Source organism: Bufo gargarizans, chromosome 6 (genome assembly GCF_014858855.1).
Source record: "Bufo gargarizans isolate SCDJY-AF-19 chromosome 6, ASM1485885v1, whole genome shotgun sequence".
NCBI classification, from domain to species: domain Eukaryota; kingdom Metazoa; phylum Chordata; class Amphibia; order Anura; family Bufonidae; genus Bufo; species Bufo gargarizans.
In genome coordinates this window covers 316,507,831-316,531,375 of record NC_058085.1, presented here as the reverse complement: position 1 = coordinate 316,531,375, position 23,545 = coordinate 316,507,831, and the positions used below count along the sequence as shown (strand labels likewise).

At 44.3% G+C, this 23,545-nt stretch overlaps 1 protein-coding gene across 1 annotated transcript in view; it reads left to right on the top strand.

Annotated features, from left to right (window-relative positions):
- Positions 1 to 20,996, top strand: part of LOC122941631 (RUN and FYVE domain-containing protein 2-like) — a 56,378-nt gene extending 35,382 nt beyond the window's left edge. The window contains exons 5-14 of the mRNA XM_044299023.1: positions 319 to 420; positions 700 to 823; positions 2,430 to 2,494; positions 5,331 to 5,396; positions 7,267 to 7,336; positions 8,022 to 8,120; positions 8,736 to 8,849; positions 13,903 to 14,067; positions 17,450 to 17,544; positions 20,719 to 20,996. Coding sequence (XP_044154958.1) covers positions 319 to 420; positions 700 to 823; positions 2,430 to 2,494; positions 5,331 to 5,396; positions 7,267 to 7,336; positions 8,022 to 8,120; positions 8,736 to 8,849; positions 13,903 to 14,067; positions 17,450 to 17,544; positions 20,719 to 20,827 — 1,009 coding nt within the window. The 3' untranslated portion in view covers positions 20,828 to 20,996. The remainder of the gene's footprint in view (positions 1 to 318; positions 421 to 699; positions 824 to 2,429; positions 2,495 to 5,330; positions 5,397 to 7,266; positions 7,337 to 8,021; positions 8,121 to 8,735; positions 8,850 to 13,902; positions 14,068 to 17,449; positions 17,545 to 20,718) is intronic.
- The last annotated feature ends 2,549 nt before the right edge of the window (positions 20,997 to 23,545 follow it).

Genomic DNA, 23,545 nt, shown 5'->3' with positions numbered 1-23,545 from the left:
CTAACGGCAGGATTCCTGAATTTACAGACTTCGGGTTCATTCCAGGTGCCCATGGCTGACTGCAGAGGGCTTACCCAGCCTCCGATCAGATCACTGGGACTCAATCAGAGGGTGAAATCCCCTTTGATCATGCTGTGGTCACAGACTGCAACAGTCAAAGAGTTAAAAGTTGGAATTGGAGTTACCTCCCATCCTGGTTGTAGAGAAAAATGCTGCTCTAAGGATTTTGGGTAGCCTGTTACTACTGTATTACCTATATACCATATACCCAGCATCAACAATTTTCTGTACAGTATCTGGGTATCATTTCTATTTTAGAACCCCCCTTGGTCGAGCTAGAGCCTGGCTGCGGTTATCAATGATGCAAAAGAAACTAGCGGACTACCTGCGTTGCCTGATCATGCGCAGAGATATTTTAAGGTCAGTACCTCCAATCGCACAGATACAATTCCTGATTTTACGATATAAAAACAAGGAACAATTTTGCAAGATGAGCATTAAATGTTCAGTGAAGATTGGGAAGCTCGGGTTATATTTTGATCAAAGCTACATTGTACCATATCCAGTTGATAAGTCATATTTCTCTAATTAGGGGAAGCTTCTATATAAAAATTACAGTTGTGATTTCACATTGATTTACAATATATGCTATTCTGAACTGTGATTTAGGACTATTACTTACAGCTATTTTTTTTCCAGTGAGTTTTATGAAAATCATGCAGTAATGATGGAAGAAGAAGGAACTGTTATAGTTGGGCTTCTGGTTGGCTTGAATGTGATTGATGCCAATCTCTGCGTGAAAGGGGAAGACCTGGACTCGCAAGTATGTTATATAAATGTATACATGTAATTCATCCATTTATTACCACATTTTTATAGTACAATCATATTCTGTAAAATAATATTATTTCTTTAGGTGGAAAACTATTTATAGTAAACCTGTATAGTCCAGTGTTAAGGTGGATTCCTGCTAACAGTCGTTCCCGATCATCTGGCCGTCTAAATGTGCTGCTGATCACCTGATGAACGAGTGAAGCGCTCTTTTAGCGGGTGATCCTGTCCTTTATGCAGGCACCACTGATCATGGCTTCTGAGCAGCAGATCGTAGTGTCTAAACAGTGATCAGCTGCTCAGAAGCCATGAGTCTGTATGAGGACGAGGGATCAGAATAGCGATCCCCGTTCTCATACAGTGAAGGAGATGCATGTAAGTCCGCGGTCTCCTTCACTGAACGAGCAGCCGACTGTCAGGAAGGAACGCTTCCTTCCCAACAATCACCCCTCAGTTGGCCCGCTAAATCCACCTTTAGTAGTCGCTAAAAATGAATGGCAGACTGTATTACATGGACTGCCATTCATTTCAAAGCGAATATAGCCTCTGCATTGTTTCAAGCAATCAGTCTGTTCAGGGTGGGAGGGAAAGGCAGAGAAGTAGCGAGTGTAATTGAAAGGGGCTATCCACATTCCGAAGACATTTCTGAAATGACATAAAATGATGAGTACTGGCATAGTAAAGTCGCCTTCCTCACCACAGAGGGTCGTGCACTGGAAAATATACACATATGCCCATATCCCAAAGAGGTCCTTAGACGTCTATTGATGCCAAGAGTGTCTTTTCGTCATTTGCCAAGCAGAAGTATATCTGTACACCATTTTTCTACTTACAGGAAAGTCATTGGCCACCATGGGCCACTACAGAAATGCGCCCTATGAGTGACAGTATATGGTTTAAAGTGGGGTATGTTGAGTTTGTTGTGTATGTCGGGAGATTTACCATAACACTCTATGTCAGGGATCAGCAACCTTCGGCCCTCCAGCTGCTGTGAAACTACCACTCCCAACATGCAAATAGGCTTGGCTGTTCTTCTAACTCCCATAAAAGTGAATGAAGCATTCTGGAAATTGTAGTTTCTGAACGGCTGGAGTTTGCTGATCCTTGCAGTATGTACTTGTATTATAGTACAAGGGGTATTTTCATTTTAAGCCTGTATGGTATAGCCATAAATGCCTGATAGATATGAATCACACCTCTCGGAACCTGAGGTATTGAGAGCACAGGGGTCTGCTGTTTGGCGATTCATGGCCACTGCAGACTTAACTATGTTCAGTGGAGAGGTGGCCACACCGATGCGCCGCCGCTGCCATCTCTATTAAAGGGACTCGCAGAAAGAGCGCTGGTAATTTTCAGATGGCTGCATCTGTTTGGGTAGGTACTTTTAACAGGAATCAGGGTGGCCACAGTGTTACTCAGGAGACTTGATCTCTTTCACTGGAGCTTCTGGCTAGTCAACCCCATGACAAACAAGTGACCAGGTTGCAGTGAGACAGTCCTGGATTCCTGATCGCAACACATCTACTAAAAAGAGTTGTTTTTTTATAATACTCTTTTATAAGGTCCCTAACATCATATTTCATTTGTATATTTTGTAGGTTGGAGTGATTGATTTCTCCATATATCTCAAATCAGAAGAGGACGATCATAACAGAGAGGGAAAGTAATATTTCTATGCCTGTGTTGTTATGGAATCATAGAGTTTGTTTGTTGGTCAAAGGACTAGTCTGGAGGACTGCCAGCATACATTAAGTGATTTTTATCAAGATAGGCCATCACTAGCTGATTAGTAAGGGTCCACTAATCAGCTGTTCGGCAGTCGCTCCACTGCTGGAAACAGACAACTCCGTCTACTTTGTTGTGGACTGAGCTTGTCACTGCAGCGCTGCTCCCATCGACTTCAATAGAGGTGTCTTCTTATGGTGTCGGAGCTATTGCTAAACAGCTGATTTGCAGGGGTTCGGGGTTTAAAACCCACACTGATCAGTTAGTGATGTCCCTCCTGTCCTCAGGATAGGAGATCACTTAAAGGGGTTCTGCATTTTTTTTAAACTGATGATCTATCCTCTGGATAGATCATCAACATCTGATCGGTGTTGGTCCGACACCCGGGACCCTCGCCGATCAGCTGTTTGAGAAGGCAGCTGCGCTCCAGGAGCGCCTCGGCCTTCTCACTGTTTAACGCCGTTTTAGCTCCCTTCACTGGTGCCCGTCTTGTCGCTGCAGCCAATGACTGGCCTAAATGGTGACACAATCCCAAGCGACATGTGCCCGGCAATGATGTGCCACTTGGAGATGTGACCCTGTCCATCCAGAAGTTTACAGGTTGGGGACTAGAAGTCCAGTGAAGGGAGCCGGAATTAAGCAGATGAGTATGATTTTTTTCGACACGTACAATGTGCTGCTGCCTACACTTAAAGGGGTTGGCCACTTTCTGGATACTTGTGATTAGTGTGTATGTAAGATGACTATATGGCATATTCTGTGCCATTTGCTGTATGTGATAAGGATAAGCCATGCCCCCTTGTTAGACAAATCTTCTCTGCTGTCCACTAATGGAGGCCCATGTGACCAGGCAGATCACTTCCATGTGATGTCTCTTTTATTCAGGCACACTGCGCCTGCACTTAACTCATTTGAATGGAGGAGATATCACACGGAGGTCACATCTCTATCAGCAGCCATTTTATGGACAAGACCTTTGTGTGTATACCAAAAGACCTGGCAAACGATTGGCGGTAATATAGAAAATGGCACATAATTTCTATAAAGGCTTTTGTTAGGTCTGGGCCTTCTGCCATACCTCCCGCTGTCTCTCCTGTCATATCTCCTGCCTCGCCACCTTCTGCTGTCTCCACCAGATGTGGCAGGCGCATGCTGCCTCTGTGCTCCATACCATACTGACATCCCATAGGGGCGCGTGCCCGCCGCTTCCTGTCATTTATGCTTCCAGGGGTGTGTGCTTCCTGCCTCCCAGAACGGCCACTGGGTGGGGTTACAAGGTTAAATAGCAGCTTCCTTTTCCAGGAAGTTGCCTGAGCGTTGAGTTATCAGTAATATAAAATCGGTGTTTTGATATGATCTTTTGTGTTTGACCATTCTCTATGTCTGCCGCCTGCATTGACTACTGGACCTGTCTGACCCTGAGCATGTCTGATGCTCTGTACCACGCTACTATCTGATACCGGCTTCTCTCGGACCACTCTTCAGCTTCTGCTTCTGACAATCATCATTATCAGCTGCTGTCTTTACTCCAGTCTTCTCTGCAAATACCACTGCTCACCACCATGTCTGCTATGACTCAGTTCACGCTAACTGCAGTTGTTGCTTGAGCAATTGGAGCATTACCTGTTGTCTGACTCTGTTAGTCAGCCGTCATCCATATTAGCTAATCCTGTAGGTGGTTCAGTTTCTCTCTTGCTGCGTTCTGTCCTGTACCCTGAGAGAGTGCTGAATAACACCCTAGACATGCAGAGATCGGCAACCACTGGCACTCCAGCTGTTCAGAAACGACAACTCCCAGAATGCTTCATTTACTTCTATGGGAGTTAAAAGAGCAGCCGAGCATGCTTGCATGCTGGGAGTTGTAGTTTCACAGGAGCTGGAGTGCCGAACGTTGCTAATCCTAGTCCTAGTTAGTGGCTGCCATCCCTTGGTTGACACAGAGAATCCACACTCTCTGGTTTGACCAGTGGGTCCCCCCCACTGGTGGTAACAGCTATATTAGTAAGTGCCATATAATTATCTTACAAACACATTGAGCAACAGTAACCAGAAAGTGTCCAACCCCTTTAAAATGTCTGAAAGCTGAACAACCTGTTTAACTGTAATATTTGCCCAATGTAGATATGATCTGTACTCAATGTCGGACTGGGGTTCCTTGGGCCTACCAGAAGAAATTATTCTCAAGGCCCAGCTCCTTAAATCATCAATAAAGCTTAAAGGGGTTGTCCGGGTTCAGAGCTGAACCTGGACATCCCTCCATTTTCACCCCGGCAGCCCCCCTGACATGAGCATCGGAGCAGTTCATGCTCCGATACTCTCCTTTTCCCTGCGCTAAATCGCGCAGGGCAAAGGCATTTTTTAGAGATCCGGTGACGTATCGGGGCTCTCCATGGGGCTGCCAGGAACCTCGGTCACGTCACTGGCACTGATGGGCGGGATTTAGCGCTGCCCTAGCCAGTAAAAAGGGTAGGGCAGCGCTAAAGCCCGCCCATCAGAGCCGGTGACGTCACCGAACACACTGCCGGGTGGAAGTATGTCCGAGTTCAGCTCAAAGAAATAGACTAAACTGGCAAGTGATTGGCTGAAAGGCAGCCAAATGGGGTTTTCTTCTGGATCTTTGGGACCCATTATGGAATCAGATCCTGAGCCCACCGGAGGATCCTCTGGTGGGCCAGTCCGACCCTGTCTGTACTTTTCACATTCTGTCAAGTTTCTAATTTTTTTTAACATTTGTATTAATGAAATGTTCAGTAACTGATGTCTTTCGTTGTAAGGAATGTGCACATTTCTGCAATACTGGACCAGAAAAACTATGTTGAAGAACTTAACAGACAGCTGAAGTAAGTGGGCGACCAATTTATTTATTTTATGCACTTATATAGCGCTTCTATATTCCGCAGCGCTTTACAGACATTAGCATCCAACAGTCCCCAATGGGGCTCACAATCTAATTCCCTATCATTATGTTTTTGGAGTGTGGGAGGAAACCGGAGAACCCGGAGGAAACCCACGCAAACACGGGCAGAACATACAAACTCCATGCAGATGTTGACCTTGGTCGGATTCGAACCCAGCGCTGCAAGGCACCAGTGCTAACCACTAATTTCCATTATTTTCCAACAATTTACACTATTCTTGGTAGCTGACCATAAAAGACAATCATTAACAGTATTAATTATGTCTATGATATAGAACAGCCAATAAATAATAGTATATTAGTTCTCGGGATTGTGTTTCTCCTTGTGGAGACTCCCACCCGGCATATAAAGTCTCACAGGCAATGCTGTCTGGAAAAAAAGATATGCAGATTATCTCTCAACCCGAAGGAAGAAACTGTCTCTAATGCCAGCTAGGTGGTTACCCAGTGAGTAAGTGTCCGATCTCTGCCTGTAAGACTCCTTATGCCAGCTGACAGTCATTAACAATTTACAGTCATTCTAACGTGGTTTTTTAAAGTAAGTACAGCAGCCTTGTCAGGTCTAAAAGTCACTTTACACGGGACAACACAGCAGGCGATTGTTGGGAAAGAAGCATTCCTTCCGAAAAGCGCCCGCTCGTCACTGGAGGAGACCACTGCATGTACATGCAGCGATCTCCTCCCCAGTATGAGGAGGAGTGATCGCTAATGCCATTGCCCATACTGACTAGTTGTTTACCGGAAGCAGATGCTGTTTACACACCATGATCTGCTGTCGTCAAACGATAATTTTTGTGACCGCATAAATGAACGAGCGTGTCGCTCATTAGCGATTATGTGCGGGCTTCCCGGCCCGTGTAAAGGGCACTTTAAGGGGTTGTCCGGGTTCAGAGCTAAACCCAGACATATCCCCATTTTCACCCCTCCGGCCCCTCTGACATTTCATGCTCCAATGCTATCCCTTGCCCTGCGTTGGATTGCACAGGGCAAGGGCTGTTTGTTTATATTTTAGCACTGCCTAGCTTTCCTAATGGAGAGCCCAGTACCTCACCCAAGCATCCCCTCATTTCAGAGGGGATGCTTGGATGAAAATGGGGAAATCTGGTTAATAATCTATGCAGTTAGTCCAGTGAAATCTTGTGATAGATCCTCTTTAAAGATTTCGTAACCTGATTGTCTGGGAGTTGCACACGGGAGAACGCTAACAATATCATACAAAGGAGACTGAAAATATCATGTATGTCTTCTCAAACATTAAGGCAAAAACATGTCACTTCACACTGGCATCATGGCTCTTTCTGTTTTAATAGGTTTCCATTGCACCTGAAGGGCAAAATAGTAAATAACCTGGTGAACACCATATAACATAGGAGTCTTAAGACTCTATTCGCCTGTCCAATGGTCGGGCAAGACAAGCGCTGATCAATGATAAACCCGTGTTACACCATGCAAAGTATATGGGAGAGGGATGATTGCTATCACAGTTTTATTGATTATCAGCAGCCCATCCCTGATAAGAGATGCAAATTAGCTGAGAAACAAGCATTTGCTTGTTTATTGGATGATTGGGGGATCGATTATAGAGGCCAAGGAATGAACTTTCCTGACACTTTGCTCTCAAAAATAGCTCTGTCTCATAGGGACTGTCATTCTTTCACTCTTGATACCTTCTTTTACGTCTTCTTGGTTTAGTGCTATGTCATTTCTTTTTTTTTGTCTCAAATAAGCATATCCTAAGCACCTATATCCTAATAATATAGCAGTGTAACAGCTGTTTCCTCGCTTGTTTGCAGTGGCACAGTGAGCAGTCTTCACACAAGAATTGACACACTGGAGAAGTCAAATGCAAAACTTATTGAAGAGGTAATGTAGTTAAAATAGGGACTAGGAAACTGTTCAATACCAGACCCTTTCCAACCATCCATAGTCTCAATTTCAGTTGTCTGCCCTGCCTGTGGTATGCGTTGTACACTAAGGGGCCCTTTACATGAATTGAAAAGATCATCGCTAACAAGCGTTCATAGTAACACTCGTTAGTGATGATCCGGCGGTGTAAAAAGCTTTAGGACCTGTAACCTCTCCTGACATGTCTGTTTTAGCCACTACTTGCATCCACCATGTAATGTAGAATAGTTGCTTCAGAATTGTTAGTACATGGGGAAAGCAAGTAGCTAAGAAAGCAGACATGTCAGGAGAGGTTATACAGTAGGTCCTACATAAAGTGTTCTGGACACTTATTTATAAGGATTCCAGGTGATGGCGGCCCAGTGATGGCTAATCTCCAGCACTCCAGCTGTGGTGAAACTACGACTCTCAGCATGCTCCATTCATTTCTATGGAGTTCTGAAAAAAGCCAAGCAAGTGTACATCTTGGGAGTCGTAGTTTTACCACATCTGGAGTGCCGGAGGTTAGCCAGATACAGTCTCCAAATGCAAACCACAGGGACTGCAGTGGAAGTGTGGAAAACATATAAGACTTTAGAGATTGGCTTGTGAATGGTCAGCTCGTTCTGTAGGATCTTAAATGTTTTCATTTTTTGTCTTTTAGTTAGCCATAGCTCAGAATAATATCATCAAACTTCAGGAAGAAAATCATCAGTTAAGGAATGAAAATGCTCTGATTTTCATGAGAGCGCAACAACTTGAGGTAAAGAAGTATCTCTTTGATAAGTCATTTCAGCAGGTGATTTGCACATTAATCCAATACAGAGAAGTGCTAAGTTAAGTATTACTTCATGCCTAAAGACCACCATATATCTGCCACATCTGGGCCATAATGACCCATGTACGAATGTATCATCTTAGGGTACTTTCACACTTGCGGCAGAGGATTCTGGCAGGCAGTTCCGTCGCCGGAACTGCCTGCCGGATCCGGCAATCCGGACACAAACGGATGCATTTGTGAGGCGGATCCGTCTCACAAATGCTTTGCAATACCGGATCCCTCTTTCCGGTTGTCATCCAGAAAAACGGATCCGGTATTTTTTTCTCATTTTCAAAGGTCTGCACATGGAAATTAATGCCGGATTCGGCATTCCGGCAAGTGTTCAGGATTTTTGGCCGGAGAGAAAACTGCAGCATGCTGCGGTATTTTCTCCGGCCAAAAAACATAAGCGGGACTGAACTGATGCATCCTGAATGGAATGCTCTCCATTCAGAATGCTTTAGGGTATTGAGCCCCGAGGATGGAACTCAATACCGGAAAACTTTAACGCAAGTGTGAAAGTACCCTTAAGACTCAATTCGGTTGCTTTTCATGTAGGCGGCCAAAGCTGAAATTGAAGCTGAGCACATCTACAGACAACATTCAAGACATGGAATGAGCGACATCTTTACTGAGATATGCACTCATCATGACGAATCACAGCTGGAACAGGTACGCTTACGGCATTGTAGGGTGCAATGTTAGGGTGCTGTCACACATAGCCTCTGCCTCCATGTGGTCCAGCACAGCAGGGTTGTGCAGATTACTAATGAGAGCAGTGCTAGCTTCTTGCAATTTTCTTAATGGCTGTGCATTTTGTTTTTGTGGCAAACTATGTGGCCATTAACATACTGCATAGAGTTACCACTTCTCTCATTAGTTACATCCTTATAGGGATCAGTGGGGTCTGACCACTGGGAGCCCACCAATGCCTAGAACAAAGGGGGGTTTCTCTAATCAATAAAACCCCTTTTGAAACATAGAAAACTCTTTGCTGTGAGATGTATTATGGCTTTTGTTTAAATTGTTACTCTATTAAAGATTTTAGAATATAATCCCCCCTCCACATAACCAGCATTAAAAGAAAAAGTGCACCAGTCTTGAAAAGTCCAGAATATCCATATTTTTTTTAAGTCCATGTCCATCTCCCAACTTTTTCAGCACAAACCACAGCAGAATGTTGATCATATACAAATATCATCTGAGTGAGACCATACAATATACATACTATGGCACATTCCAAAATACATGGAAGAAGATGGACCCTCTTACCACCACACGTCAAACCACAGAGCGCACAGTCTGTGAGTTATAGCTCAAACAATATATCATCAATTCTCTTGACACTAGACCGGCAGAATCAGTCAAAAGCAGCCATCATTTTTCAAATTTAGGCATAGCTACTCTTATCCCGTAGACCTCCTTTTCCAAGTTTTAGTTGCCAGTTTATTTTGGACACATATTCGCTCCTAGTAAGGCTGTTCTCATCCAGCCAGTGCTGCGCATTGCATCAGTTTCCAGGCCACGTAAAGCATCCGTATAGCTTGGTCATCGTTAGGTCCTTCATGTAGCCCAGTATATGAACAAATGGCAACATTAGCAGAATACACTATGTTAAAATAATTGTATACATCACATCCAGCCAACTGACATTTAGTTGGACCTAACCCCAACATCAAACAGAAATTTAGGAGTTTCTTAAACTCTATGCATTTATGTGCCTAGAATTATTATGTCTGGTTGTAAAAGAATGCCCATTCTCTGATATCAATCAGAGATCTTCATTATATAACACTTACAGGGGTAGTCACGTCTCATAAATTGATGGCATATCTTTAGAATATATCTCATCGCTTTTTGATCGGCGATGGTCCACCCCTGGGACACCCAATTATACTGAAAATGAAAGTCTTTCTCTGCACACGGTCAAGGGGCTGCTTCATTCTCACGACTGACAGACTGAGGGTCAAAGAGGTCAGACCCCAACGATCATCAAATGATGACATATTCTAACAATATGCTTTATGTCACTAATCGCTTCAAGGCCCCTTTCACACGGGCGAGTATTCCGCGCGGATGTGATGCGTGAGTTGAACGCATTGCACCCGCACTGAATCCCGACCCATTTCTATGATTCTGTGATTTTCACGCATCACCGCGTTGCGTGAAAATCGCAGCATGCTCTATTTTGTGCGTTTTTCACGTAACGCAGGCCCCGTAGAAATGAATGGTGTTGCGTCAAAATCGTAAGCATCCGCAAGCAAGTGAGGATGCGGTGCGATTTTCACGCACGGTTGCTAGGAGACGATCGGGATGGAGACCCGATCATTATTATTTTCCCATATAACATGGTTATAAGGGAAAATAATAGCATTCTGAATACAGAATGCATAGTAAAACAGCGCTGGAGGGGTTAAAAAAAAAAATTAAAAAATTTAACTCACCTTAATCCACTTGCTGGCGCATCCTGCATCTCCTTCTGTCTTCATCTTAGCTGTGTGCAGTAACAGGACCTGTGGTGACGTCACTCCGGTCATCACATGATCCATCGCCATGGTAAAAGATCATGTGATGGATCATGTGATGACTGTGACATCACCAAAGGTCCTTGTTGCTACACAGAGCTAAGATCAAGACAGAAGGAGATGCCGGCTGTGCGATCAAGTGGATTAAGGTGAGTTAAATTATTATTATTTTAACCCCTCCAGCGCTATTTTACTATGCATTCTGTATTCAGAATGCTATTATTTTCCCTTATAACCATGTTATAAGGGAAAATAATACAATCTACAGAACACCGATCCCAAGCCCGAACTTCTGTGAAGAAGTTCGGGTTTGGGTACCAAACTTTTTTCTCACGCGAGTGCAAAATGCATTACAATGTTTTGCACTCGCGCGGAAATATCGCGCGTGTTCCCGCAATGCACCCGCACATTTTCCTGCAACGCCCGTGTTAAAGAGGCCTAAGGGTACATTCACACGACCGTATCATTTGATCCGCATCTGATCCGTTCCGCATTTTACGAAATAGATGTGGATCCATTAATTTCTATGGGTGAATAAAATGTGCGGACAACGTTCAGTATGTTGTCCGCATCCGTGTTTCTGCATTTCTAGTCCGAAAAAATATGAAGCTTGTACTACTAGTGTCTGCACAGATCGGTCCGCAGCCCCATTAAAGTCAATGGATCTGAAAATTGCTAATTTTTCTCTCTCTTTTTTATTTTTCCTTCCGTTTCTTGCAAACCGTAAAAAAACAGAAGACATACGGAACACAAAAGGAAGTCATTCGTCCGCGGACGAATGCGGTTCCGTTATTTGCGGACCGCAAAACATTACACACAGTCTGCGGACCGCAAAACATTACACACAGTCGTGTGAATGTACCCTAAGACAGGGATGCTCAACCTTCGGCCCTCTAGCTGTTACAAAACTACAACTTCCCAGCATGCCCTAATAGCTGTAGGCTGTCCGGGCATGTTGGAACTTGTAGTTTTGCAACAGGTAGAGGGCTGCAGGTTGGGCATCCCTGCTTTAAGAGATGAAAATGAATGCTGAAGTATACTAGACAACTCTAAAAGTACAGTTAAAGGGTTGTGTCACTTCAGCAAGTGGCTTTTATCATGTAGACAAAGTTAATACAAGGCACTTACTAATGTATTGTGATTGTCCATATTGCTTCCTTTGTTGGCTGGATTAATTTTTCCATCACATTATACAGGTCCTTCTAAAAAAATTTGCATATTGTGATAAAGTTCATTATTTTCTGTAATGTACTGGTAAACATTAGACTTTCATATATTTTAGATTCATTACACACAACTGAAGTAGTTCAAGCCTTTTATTGTCTTAATATTGATGATTTTGGCATACAGCTCATGAAAACCCAAAATTTCCTATCTCTAAAAATTAGCATATTTCATCCGACCAATAAAAGAAAAGTGTTTTTAATACAAAAAAAGTAAACCTTCAAATAATTATGTTCAGTTATGCACTCAATACTTGGTCGGGAATCCTTTTACAGAAATGACTGCTTCAATGCGGCGTGGCATGGAGGCAATCAGCCTGTGGCACTGCTGAGGTGTTATGGAGGCCCAGGATGCTTCGATAGCGGCCTTAAGCTCATCCAGAGTGTTGGGTCTTGCGTCTCTCAACTTTCTCTTCCCAATATCCCACAGATTCTCTATGGGGTTCAGGTCAGGAGAGTTGGCAGGCCAATTGAGCACAGTAATACCATGGTCAGTAAACCATTTACCAGTGGTTTTGGCACTGTGAGCAGGTGCCAGGTCGTGCTGAAAAGTGACATCTTCATCTCCATAAAGCTTTTCAGCAGATGGAAGCATGAAGTGCTCCACAATCTCCTGATGGCTAGCTGCATTGACCCTGCCCTTGATAAAACACAGTGGACCAACACCAGCAGCTGACATGGCACCCCAGACCATCACTGACTGTGGGTACTTGACACTGGACTTCAGGCATTTTGGCATTTCCCTCTCCCCAGTCTTCCTCCAGACTCTGGCACCTTGATTTCCGAATGACATGCAACAGTCCAGTGCTGCTTCTCTGTAGCCCAGGTCAGGCGCTTCTGCCGCTGTTTCTGGTTCAAAAGTGGCTTGACCTGGGGAATGCGGCACCTGTAGCCCATTTCCTGCACACGCCTGTACACGGTGGCTCTGGATGTTTCTACTCCAGACTCAGTCCACTGCTTCCGCAGGTCCCCCAAGGTCTGGAATCGGTCCTTCTCCACAATCTTCCTCAGGGTCCGGTCACCTCTTCTCGTTGTGCAGCGTTTTCTGCCACACTTTTTCCTTCCCACAGACTTCCCACTGAGGTGCCTTGATACAGTACTCTGGGAACAGCCTATTCGTTCGGAAATTTTTTTCTGTGTCTTACCCTCTTGCTTGAGGGTGTCAATGATGGCCTTCTGGACAGCAGTCAGGTCGGCAGTCTTACCCATGATTGCGGTTTTGAGTAATGAACCAGGCTGGGAGTTTTTAAAAGCCTCAGGAATCTTTTGCAGGTGTTTAGAGTTAATTAGTTGATTCAGATGATTAGGTTAATAGCTCGTTTAGAGAACCTTTTCATGATATGCTAATTTTTTTAGATAGGAATTTTGGGTTTTCGAGCTGTATGCTAAAATCATCAATATTAAAACAATAAAAGGCTTGAACTACTTCAGTTGTGTGTAATGAATCTAAAATATATGAAAGTCTAATGTTTATCAGTACATTACAGAAAATAATGAACTTTATCACAATATGCTAATTTTTTTAGAAGGACCTGTACACTTCTTATATCAAGAGGTTATGACCACCGCTGCAATCCATTAGCGGCGGCCATTCTTACACACTATGGGAAAAAGTGCCGGCCTCTGTGGTAGCCAGGACCGTGGAAACACACATAGGCTGGTACTTTTTTTCTATAGTGGTCGTAATGATGAAAATAAGCAGTGTATAAGGTGATGTAAAATTAAATCCAGCCAGCAAAGGAGGCAATATTGACAATCACAATACATTAGTATGTGCCTACTAAATGCCATTTGTTGAAGTGACACAACCCCTTTAAAGTAGTAAAAATAAACCTCATAAAGTGATGCTTCCTGGCAATTCATGGTAATGCGGCAGCCGTTTTACATTTCAAGCACCATTTCACAGCCTGTCATGCCATAAAGCATGCTTTTGTTCTTCAGAGGTTCATGTGATCCCTGTGTTTACCACCATTACAGGAACCTGACACGGATCTTGTGCCAGCTAGGATGCAACGTGAAATTGAATTTGCAGTGAATTTCTTGGAGAAAGATATTCAGGACAAACAAGATGCGCTCATCGGCCTCAAAGAACAACTAAAAGAAGTGAAAGCAAATAATTATGAGATGTATGAGAAAAAGCAGGTGTGTATTATATAGAATGTATGTGGAGGGGCTGATCCTGTTGTGCAAGCTGCCTCTGAAGTTTAGAGAGGTTTCCAGGAAATACTAATTATGTTCTGTTGACCTAAAATATATTTCCTGCCAAACCACATTTAAGTCGCAAATTTTGTCACAATTGCGGTTTTTCACCAATATTTTGAGACTTGTTCCCAGAGAGAGAGGGAATGGGCCACGGACAGGTCACCTGCTGCCTATTACATTCACTATTTTGTGTGTCAGAAAACTGGCTCACATTACTCCTAAAATCTGCTCCACCTGCCGGCAGGCACAGACTTTACTTTCTGACGCACAGGACTCCAGGAGATGCATCAGAATTACAGCTACCTTGTAATAATGGTTTATTATTAAAGGGGTTCACTGGGAATGATTTAAAATGGCCACCACCAACCTGTCCTAGAATGTCAGCAAGACTGTTTGCCAACAGAGCTGAGGGGTGAGGGTGACCTAACACCTTCCCTCCAGCCAGAGGTGTAACTTGACCAGCATGCACCTTCTATAAAACAGTTGTCTTCTCATGTGGTACAAGGGTCTTTGGGGCCCCTCAGGCTCCTGGGCCCGGTAGCGACTGCTACCTCTGCACCCCCTATAGCTACGCCCCTGTGTCAGGCTACTCGGCCATGATGGCATATCGTAGGCAGGCAGCTCTGAAAGTGGTGGCAACTAGTCCTTCTCACATTCTAGGACAGGTTGCTGATGGCCATTTTATATTATTCCCAGAGAACCCCTTTAAGACTGTTGTTTTTGTAGCCTAAGCCAAGAGTGGATCCAGCTGGAAGGAAAAGTACAAATCCTTCCTTTGTTTTCCACTCCTTTTAAATTCAATTTTGGCTATGGTTGAAAAACTACCACAAAAACTGTGCCTTTTTTACAAAATCATTGAGCATGAAAGTGTGAGCTGAGTGGTTTCACACAATAAATTTTTAGCATTTTTACCAGTTTTCTCTGCATTTTGGTGCCATTTTTTTCATATTTTATTTTTAGGCCAGATGTTACTTACTTTACATTCTGTGGTGTATTATCTGATGCACCACAAACTACAAAGTGTTTTTTTTTTCATGGTGCTTTTTGCGTTGCATTGTGCATTTTTAGTTCTCTTTACAAAACACAGCATGCATATTTCCCTTAAATATAAATTACCGTATATTTTTCACCCTATAAGACGATCCATCCCATAAGACGCACCTAGGTTTTAGAGGGGGACAATAAGAAAAAAATATTTTTTATTACACCTCAGGTCAGTCCACCAATCAGACCCCAATGTTAATAAGACCTCAGATCAGACCCCCAATCAGACCTCAGCTTAGACCCCAATATGAATGACCCCCAATCAGACCTCAGATAAGAGCCCCATGTGCCTCTCATCAGCCCCCATATGCCTCTCTTCAGCCCCCCATATCATGGGCGTCCGCAGGGAGGGGACTGTGCTGAGGCAGGGGAGGGAGAGGCGTGTGCCTGCAGCCTATCAGAGGGCGGCGCAGGCGGCGCGATGATGTCATCGCGCCGCCTGAGCCATACAGCGCGGGACACAGTCCGGAAGAGGCCTGCATCGCATCGCTGCCAAGGAGGTAAGTATAAGGCCCCTTTCACACGGGCGAGTTTTCCGTGCGGGTGCGATGCGTGCGGTGAACGCATTGCACCCGCACTGAATCCTGACCCATTCATTTCTATGGGGCTGTGCACACGAGCGGTGATTTTCACGCATCACTTATGCGTTGCGTGAAAATCGCAGCATGCTCCTCTTTGTGCGTTTTTCACGTAATGCAGGCCCTATAGAAATGAATGGGGTTGCGTGAAAATCGCATGCATCCGCAAGCAAGTGCGGATGCGGTGCGATTTTCACGCATGGGTTCTAGGTGACAGTCTATTCACTGTATTATTTTCCCTTATAACATGGTTATAAGGGAAAATAATAGCATTCTGAATACAGAATGCTTAGTATAATAGTGCTGGAAGGGTTAAAAATAATAAAAAAGTTAACTCACCTTCTCCTCCTGTTCGCGTAGAGGCCGGTCTGTTCTTTAGCTGTGGCTGAAGGACCTTTGATGACGTCAGATCACATGCTCCATCACCATGGTGATGGACCATGTGATTGGAGCATGTGATCTGACGTCACCTCAGGTCATTCAGTCCACAGCTAAAGAACAGACCGGGATCTACACGATCATGGGGATAAGGTGAGTTAACTTTTTTTTATTATTTTTAACCCTTCCAGCACTATTATACTAAGCATTCTGTATTCAGAATGCTATTATTTTCCCTTATAACCATGTTATAAGGGAAAATAATACAATCTTCAGAACATCAATCCCAAGCCCGAACTTCTGTGAAGAAGTTCGGGTCTGGGTACCAAACATGCGTGATTTTTCTCACGCGAGTGCAAAACGCATGACAATGTTTTGCACTCGCGCGGAAAAATCGCGCATTTTCCCGCAACGCACCCGCCTCTTATCCGGGCAAAAAACATGACGCCCGTGTGAAAGAGGCCTAAGTGTTTATTTTTTTATGAGTGAAAATCACTGGTCATGTGAACAGCCCCATAGAAATGAATGGGTCAGGATTCAGTGCGGGTGCAATGCGTTCAACTCACGCATCGCATCCGTGCGGAATACTTGCCCGTGTGAAAGGGGCCTTACCTTTCCTGCTCCGGATGCCGCTACTCCTCACCACCCGCGCTCGGTAATCCTCCTCTTCAGTCTGCTGTGTGCGGCACGCACAGTGTGAGGTCACAACTCGCCCTCACATGTGCGCAGCCTTCACAGCAGAGCGTCGAGGACCAGGAAGAGGTGAGTATAGCATTTTCACCGCTTCCCGATACACCGGTTCTAATCAGGGCATTTTCCCCCCACTTTTGGGGGGAAAGAAATGTGTCTTATGGGCTGAAAAATACAGTAATAGGCACCTAAAAATGCCTGTTTAAAATCTTAGAACAGAATGCCACAAAAATGATAAAAAATACATGCCATTTTTGCCACAAAAAAAAAGTGTTAATATTAATAACCTTTTCTTTGAATAGAATAGGGCATCAATATCAGATCAGCTGTTTGCAGTAGCTGCTGTGTGCCAGCATACATTATGTAATGCCTGTACCGGGTTACTGCAGCGCTGCCGTAAGCAGGAGCGACCACTACATACTGTACAGAGCTGTGGTGTGGTCAGATGATGAATGTGTGTTGTAATATAGCACCTGAGGATTTAGAATTTCTCAAGTAGCATGGGAATGAACCAAGGTAGGATAGTGAAATCTCTTTGGGTAAAGACACTGCAAGTCTGCATTTATACAGTGTGGATAGCTATATATTTTCATTGAAAATGTTTGTGATAAAATTATTGCCACTTTGTACAGAATTCTGAAGAGAATGCCAAAGAACGGGATATGAAAGAGAGACAAGACAGGAAGTCTGGTCAGATTGCAGCTGCCATGAAACCACAAGAACCAAGGTAAGTGACGTAAACAGTGAAACCACAGTTAAGGCTGCATTCACATGACCGCGTTGCAGACAGCAAACCGCAAATCTACAAAACACAGGCATCGGCCGTGTACACTCAATGGGTCTGCGATACGCAAGATACAGCCGAAGATAGAAGATGTCCTACCTTTTGTGGCTTGGAGAAACGTACCTGGAAGCCCTTCCGCGTGTTTCTGTGTGCTTCCAGGTGCATGCCTCTGCGCCGGAAAAGATAGGACATGTTTTATCTTTGGCCGCATCTTGCAGATCGCTGAACCATTGAAGTCAAAAGGACGCACCACGAGGTGGGGCGTACATGGAAGATGCAGATCCGCGGTTTGTCTTCTGCAACACGGGCACGGCCGTCCTGAGATCGCGTGAATGGTGACATACGGTGAAATTCCAGAAACAAGACTGTTAGCAGAAAAGACTGAAATATCCAATTAGAGAAATCCTAAGGAGTCCATTTTATAGAGAAGTATATTTTGTCAGGGTCCCTGCAGAACAGAAATCATTTTCCCAAAAAACAGGACTGATTCTACTGCACTACCCTACAGTTATCCCGTATACCGCTCTCGCATACTGCAGAGTGGTAATAAACCCTCACAATATTGTGCTCTGTGTTAACGTTATGTGGAGTCTTCTCCAATTCTCTCATCACCTTTCAAATTAAGTTCCTAGAAAATGTGACTTTTTTGGTATATTTCTTGCATGTAGTTTTTAAAGCAGTTTACGCCAAAATACTATTTACTCAAAAGGGTATTAGATTTTCTTGATCCCACGACAGCACTACTATAGAGACACCTCTAATAGGGGCAGGAAATCTGGATGTAAAAACAAGTCCTTCCTTTCTCACCCCACTGGATTACCAAGTCAAAAACGCTGGTCTTAATAAAAGACCCTCAAAGATTTTTTAGGAACTGAGCTCTGTTAGAGTGCCATGACCCTGATTTGAAGGAGTTATTTATGAAATTGTTGGAGAAGAGGACATGAAACCAAGTTTTAGATCTTTTCAAACAATACCTAGGTCTCAATAACTTTCTGAAATGCAGGAGCAAGCCGCAGGAGGCCTTTTAGATGTCTCCCTACCCTACATCTGGTGCCATTTAGAGAATTGCTGATATGGGACTAGGAACTGAACAGCAAAATCCAACTGGAAACCCAAAACAGAAAAATCCCATCATATGGCATGGAAGTCTATTTCATATCCATCAACCACGATTTAAATCAAAGGGCTGAAAATTAAGTCAGCAGTTGTATGGTGACTACAGAAGCAGTCACAATAAATTCTACATGGGCAAGGACTCTACAAACTGGGCGATCAAGTTTTTAAATGCTCCTCAAATAGTCTAGTCAGATATCTAAAAACCTGGCTGTACATATTTCCTACAATAATTGGATTAAACGCTGCTACTGCTGCTTTCCATTATTTCCTCAGAAGTTCATCTGTTTATAACCTTTAAAAAAAAATCCATGTCTTCCTAACATCCACTCCCAATTGTTAAGCTTCAAGAACCCGATGGGTCACCACATCCTGGCGCAACCTGCAAGCTGCCTGAAAATTTTGCCCACATGCATTCTGTGCTGCTCTTAGTTGCATCCAATGTCACAATGACCATGTGTACCAAGGCCAGGCCAACAGCATAGCAATCCATAAACTCAGGACCAAACAGATATCTGAAGGAGCCAGATTAAATGCAACTCCACAGGTAGAATTAACCCCCTAACTGTTTTGCCCCAGTCCAGCTCCAGTAGTGGAATAAGTATCTAACTGGACGGGGGAAGGCTGCTTTAGATACTGCTATCTCCTGAATGGTAGCAGCTAGGTCTTGTTTGAAAGCTGATATTCCAAGCTTTCAGGCTATACCAGAATGACAGCAATATGTCCAGTAGAGGGGAAGAGATCACTGATTGAAATCGGGATGCAGTGAATACAGCTGAAAGTAAAAACAGGCTTTATCCGCGATTATTCCTGACAGTGATTTCTCCTCTGTTGCTTGGACTTTAGCTGTCATTTTGGTCTTGTATCAAAGCCAGCTTTCAAACAGGACCAGTTGCATGTTTCTAGCTGCCACCATTCAGGGGATAGCAGCATCTAAAGCAGTCTCCCCCCCCCCCCCCCTCCAGTTGTCTAATTTTCCCACTGCTGAAGCTGGACTCTGGCAAAACAGTTAGATGGTTAAAGGGGTTTTCTGAGATTTTTTTTTACTGATGACCTATCCAGAGGATTGGTGGGGGTCTGACACCCAGCTGTGTGAGAAGGCAGCGGCCTTCTCTCTGCTTTTCCTATGCCAGTGCTGTCATGTTCATCTGTCACTTGGCCTAAGTACAGCCCAGTCCCATTCAAGTGAATAGGGCTGAGCTGAAATACCAAGCACGGCCACTATACAATGTACGGTGCTGTGCTTGGTAAGCTGCGAGAAGGCAGCGGAGCTCACAGGAGCGCCCCTGCCTCCTCAAAACAGCTGATTGGCGGGGGTCCTGGAAATCTCAGAAAAAAACTTTTAAACTGCTGGGACTCCCGAGGAAGCTCTAGGAGTCTCTCCATGGGGGCTGCTTATTTTTATATGCAGGTTTTCTATCCCTAAGGGAGAATCTCTTGTGGTGCTGGAAAAGTGTGTGGGGGGGGGGGGGGATTAAACTGCTCAGTAAATGCAAAAGTGGGCCATTGTGTTGTCCTAAGTTATTAGAAATTCTACATTTCCTTACTTGTGTGTAACAATGAATATGGCTGCCAGTACAACTCACAAAGAGCTTTTCAGGGCTGACAAAGGGCATTTGTACCCAGTGAAGCTGCACTGTATCCCCCAGTCCTGCACTGCTTTACAGCTAGGCAGTTTTAGCATTCAGGCATCTAGAAAAAGCTAAGTGACATTACTGTAGAACTTGTATATGTAACCCATATGTCATATTAGGACAACTGATATTACCGTAACTGGTGACTTTATCCTATAAATGCTGTGTACACCCACAGTCAGGTATTAGGGCTGGACGAGCTGTAGTCGTTCTGTGTATCTGTATAAACTACACAGAAATGTATATAATGTACAGTACTAAGCAACAATCCTAGCATTCATCTGCATTATAGTAACGTCTTTTCTGTTCTCTCCTTTTTTTATTTTTTTTTATTATTATTATTTGTCACATACTTTTGTTCTCAAAACAGTGATAAAGAGGTTTTAACCAAGCCGAGACACATTGACATATCCTACATGAAGCACTCGGGAGTAGAATCTGCTCCACAATATAAGCTTATTAAAGACATATCATTCTAGCACTGCATACATATAGTGACATCAGTAGGGTAGGAGTAAAAACATTCATTTTACTGATCTATTTAGTAGAATTTGTTTTACCTACAGTATATATACATTTGTAATACACTAAAATACACAGATGTTACTTACAGCACTTTGTACACACCGAGAAATGACGTATTAATGGTTAATTTAACTCCCATAATAGTAAAGAGTATTTTCTTACTGTTTGAGCTTGTCTTCATTTTTTTGGGGGCCAAGATTAGTTTTTAAGTTATTACAGAGTACAGGAAAAACTATGAGTCCTGCAGATCTAAAGCCAACAGAAGATTTCCACCAAGTTGTGATACTTTGAGCACTTGTAAGTATATAACTGTGTATTCACTGTATGCGGAGTTCCCATGGAACTTAAATTTGCAGAGGAAAATCCACAACTGCACCGGCACCATCCGTGCGGCTGCCGCAGACGGATCCAGACCCTTTCAACTTGAATCCACACCGCAAAAAAATAGAACTTTTTTTGCAGTGTGGAGGTACGGATAGAATCCCCACCGATGCACTCTGAAGTGGTTCCGTGCCTCCATTCCGCATCTTCTGGATTGTGGACCCATTCAAGTGAATGGGTCCGCATCCGTGATGCGGTGTGCACAAAGCCGTGGACCGTATATTGTTGACCTGCAATACGGACATGGACACGTGCATGAGGCCTTAAACCCCTTTGACACTCTAGTCTCCATTTGCGACTAGACCCGCCGCTGCGGCTCTGCCGTTGAATACAACGGCGGGCACAGGAGATGATAGTTCTCTGCCCCGCCACCAATGTTCTTCTCAGCAGCGCAGTGGAGGAGTCTCTCCCTCCCCCCTGTGCTGCCGCCGCCCCCACCAATAAGAAGAGAGACGGGAGGAGGAGGGGGAGGGGCTGTGGCAACTGCGCCACTAATGAAGATAACTGACCTGTTAATACAAATAGCCGGCACCCAACCTCTGACAGGGAGCTGCGATCAGCGGTAGTTAACCCTTCAGGTGCGGTACATGAGGGGTTAACTGCAGCAGATCGCAGCTCCCTGTCATAGAGGCCGGGTGCCGGCTATTTGTATTAACAGGTCAGTTATCTTCATTGGTGGCGCAGTGCACCCCCCCCCCCCCCCAAACACCCCAGTATAATAAACATTGGTGGCGCAGTGCCAATGAGGGTTAAAAAATAAAGAAAAAATTAACTCACCTCCTCTAAATGATCGCGTAGCTGCCGGTCTCCTGTTCTTTCTTCAGGACCTGTGGTGACGTCACTGAGCTCATCACATGGTCCATTACCATGGTGATGGATCATGTTATGTACCATGTGATGAGCTTTAACCCTTAATTGACCTACTAAGCATTCTGTATTAAAGAATGCTATTATTTTCCATAATAACCATGTTATAAGGGAAAATAACACAGTGAATAGACTTTCATCCTAGCAACCATGCGTGAAAAATCGCACCTGCTTGCAGATGCTTGCGATTTTCACGCAGCCCCATTAACTTCGATGGGGCCTGCGTTGTGTGAAAAACGCACAACATAGAGCATGCTGCGATTTTCACGCAACGCACAAGTGATGTGTGAAATTCACCCCTCATGTGCACAGCCCCATAGAAGTGAATGGGTCCGGATTCAGTGCGGGTGCAATGCCTTCACCTCACGCATTGCACCCGCGCAGAAATCTTGCCTGTGTGAAAGAGGCTTAAGGGTGAATAGGACAAGGGTTCCAGCCCCTAAGGGGGCTAATAGTAAGTAAAAACAAAAAAAAAAACAAAAAAAAAACACTAAGGCTACTTTCACACTTGCGGCAGTGTCATCCGGCAAGCAGTTCCGTCATGTGAACTGCCTGCCGGATCCGCCGATCTGGATGTGACTGAAAGCATTTGTGAGACGCATCCGGATGCGGATCCATCTCACAAATGCATTGCAAGAACGGATCCGTCTCTCTGCTTGCCATGTGGACAGACGGATCCGTCTTGTATCTTTTTACACATTTTTACCGGTCTGACGGATCTGGTATTTTGAATGACGGATCTGGCACTAATACATTCCTATGGGGAAAAATGCTGGATCCAGCATTCAGACAAGTCTTTAGTTTTTTTTCGCCGGATATAAAACCATAGCATGCTACGGTTTTATCTTTTGCCTGATCAGTCAAAATGACTGAACTGAAGACATCTTGATGCATCCTGAATGGATTACTCTCCATTCAGAATGCATGGTGATATGCCTGATCAGTTCTTTTCCGGTATTGAGCCCCTAGGACGGAACTCTATGCCGTAAAAGAAAAACGCTAGTGTGAAAGTACCCTAAAATATTCAGTTTAAACCCCCCCTTTCCCAATTTTACGTATAAAATATATAAACGAGACTTCCGGTTCCGGCGCGCCGATGTGAAGACGGAGGTAGCTGAAGCTCCGTGCCCCTGTTGAAAATCCTTGGGGGTTTCGCTGCTGAATCGGAGCAACAAAGCTCCAGAATTAGAACCCGTGGTCGGGAGATCGCGGATGGAGAAGTTTCTGTTACGAAGCGGCTCTCCAGCACCTAATACACCGCTCCCACAGCGTGACAGAGACACGGCACGGCTGGAGCCAAATATGGCGGACGTGAAAAGGCGGCCCACTCGTTCCTCGTCGCAACCTCCTGCTCTGCCAGTTAATGAGGTACCCACAATCTCCCTCCATCAGACCCTTCCTCAATCGCAGGGCACAGAAATATC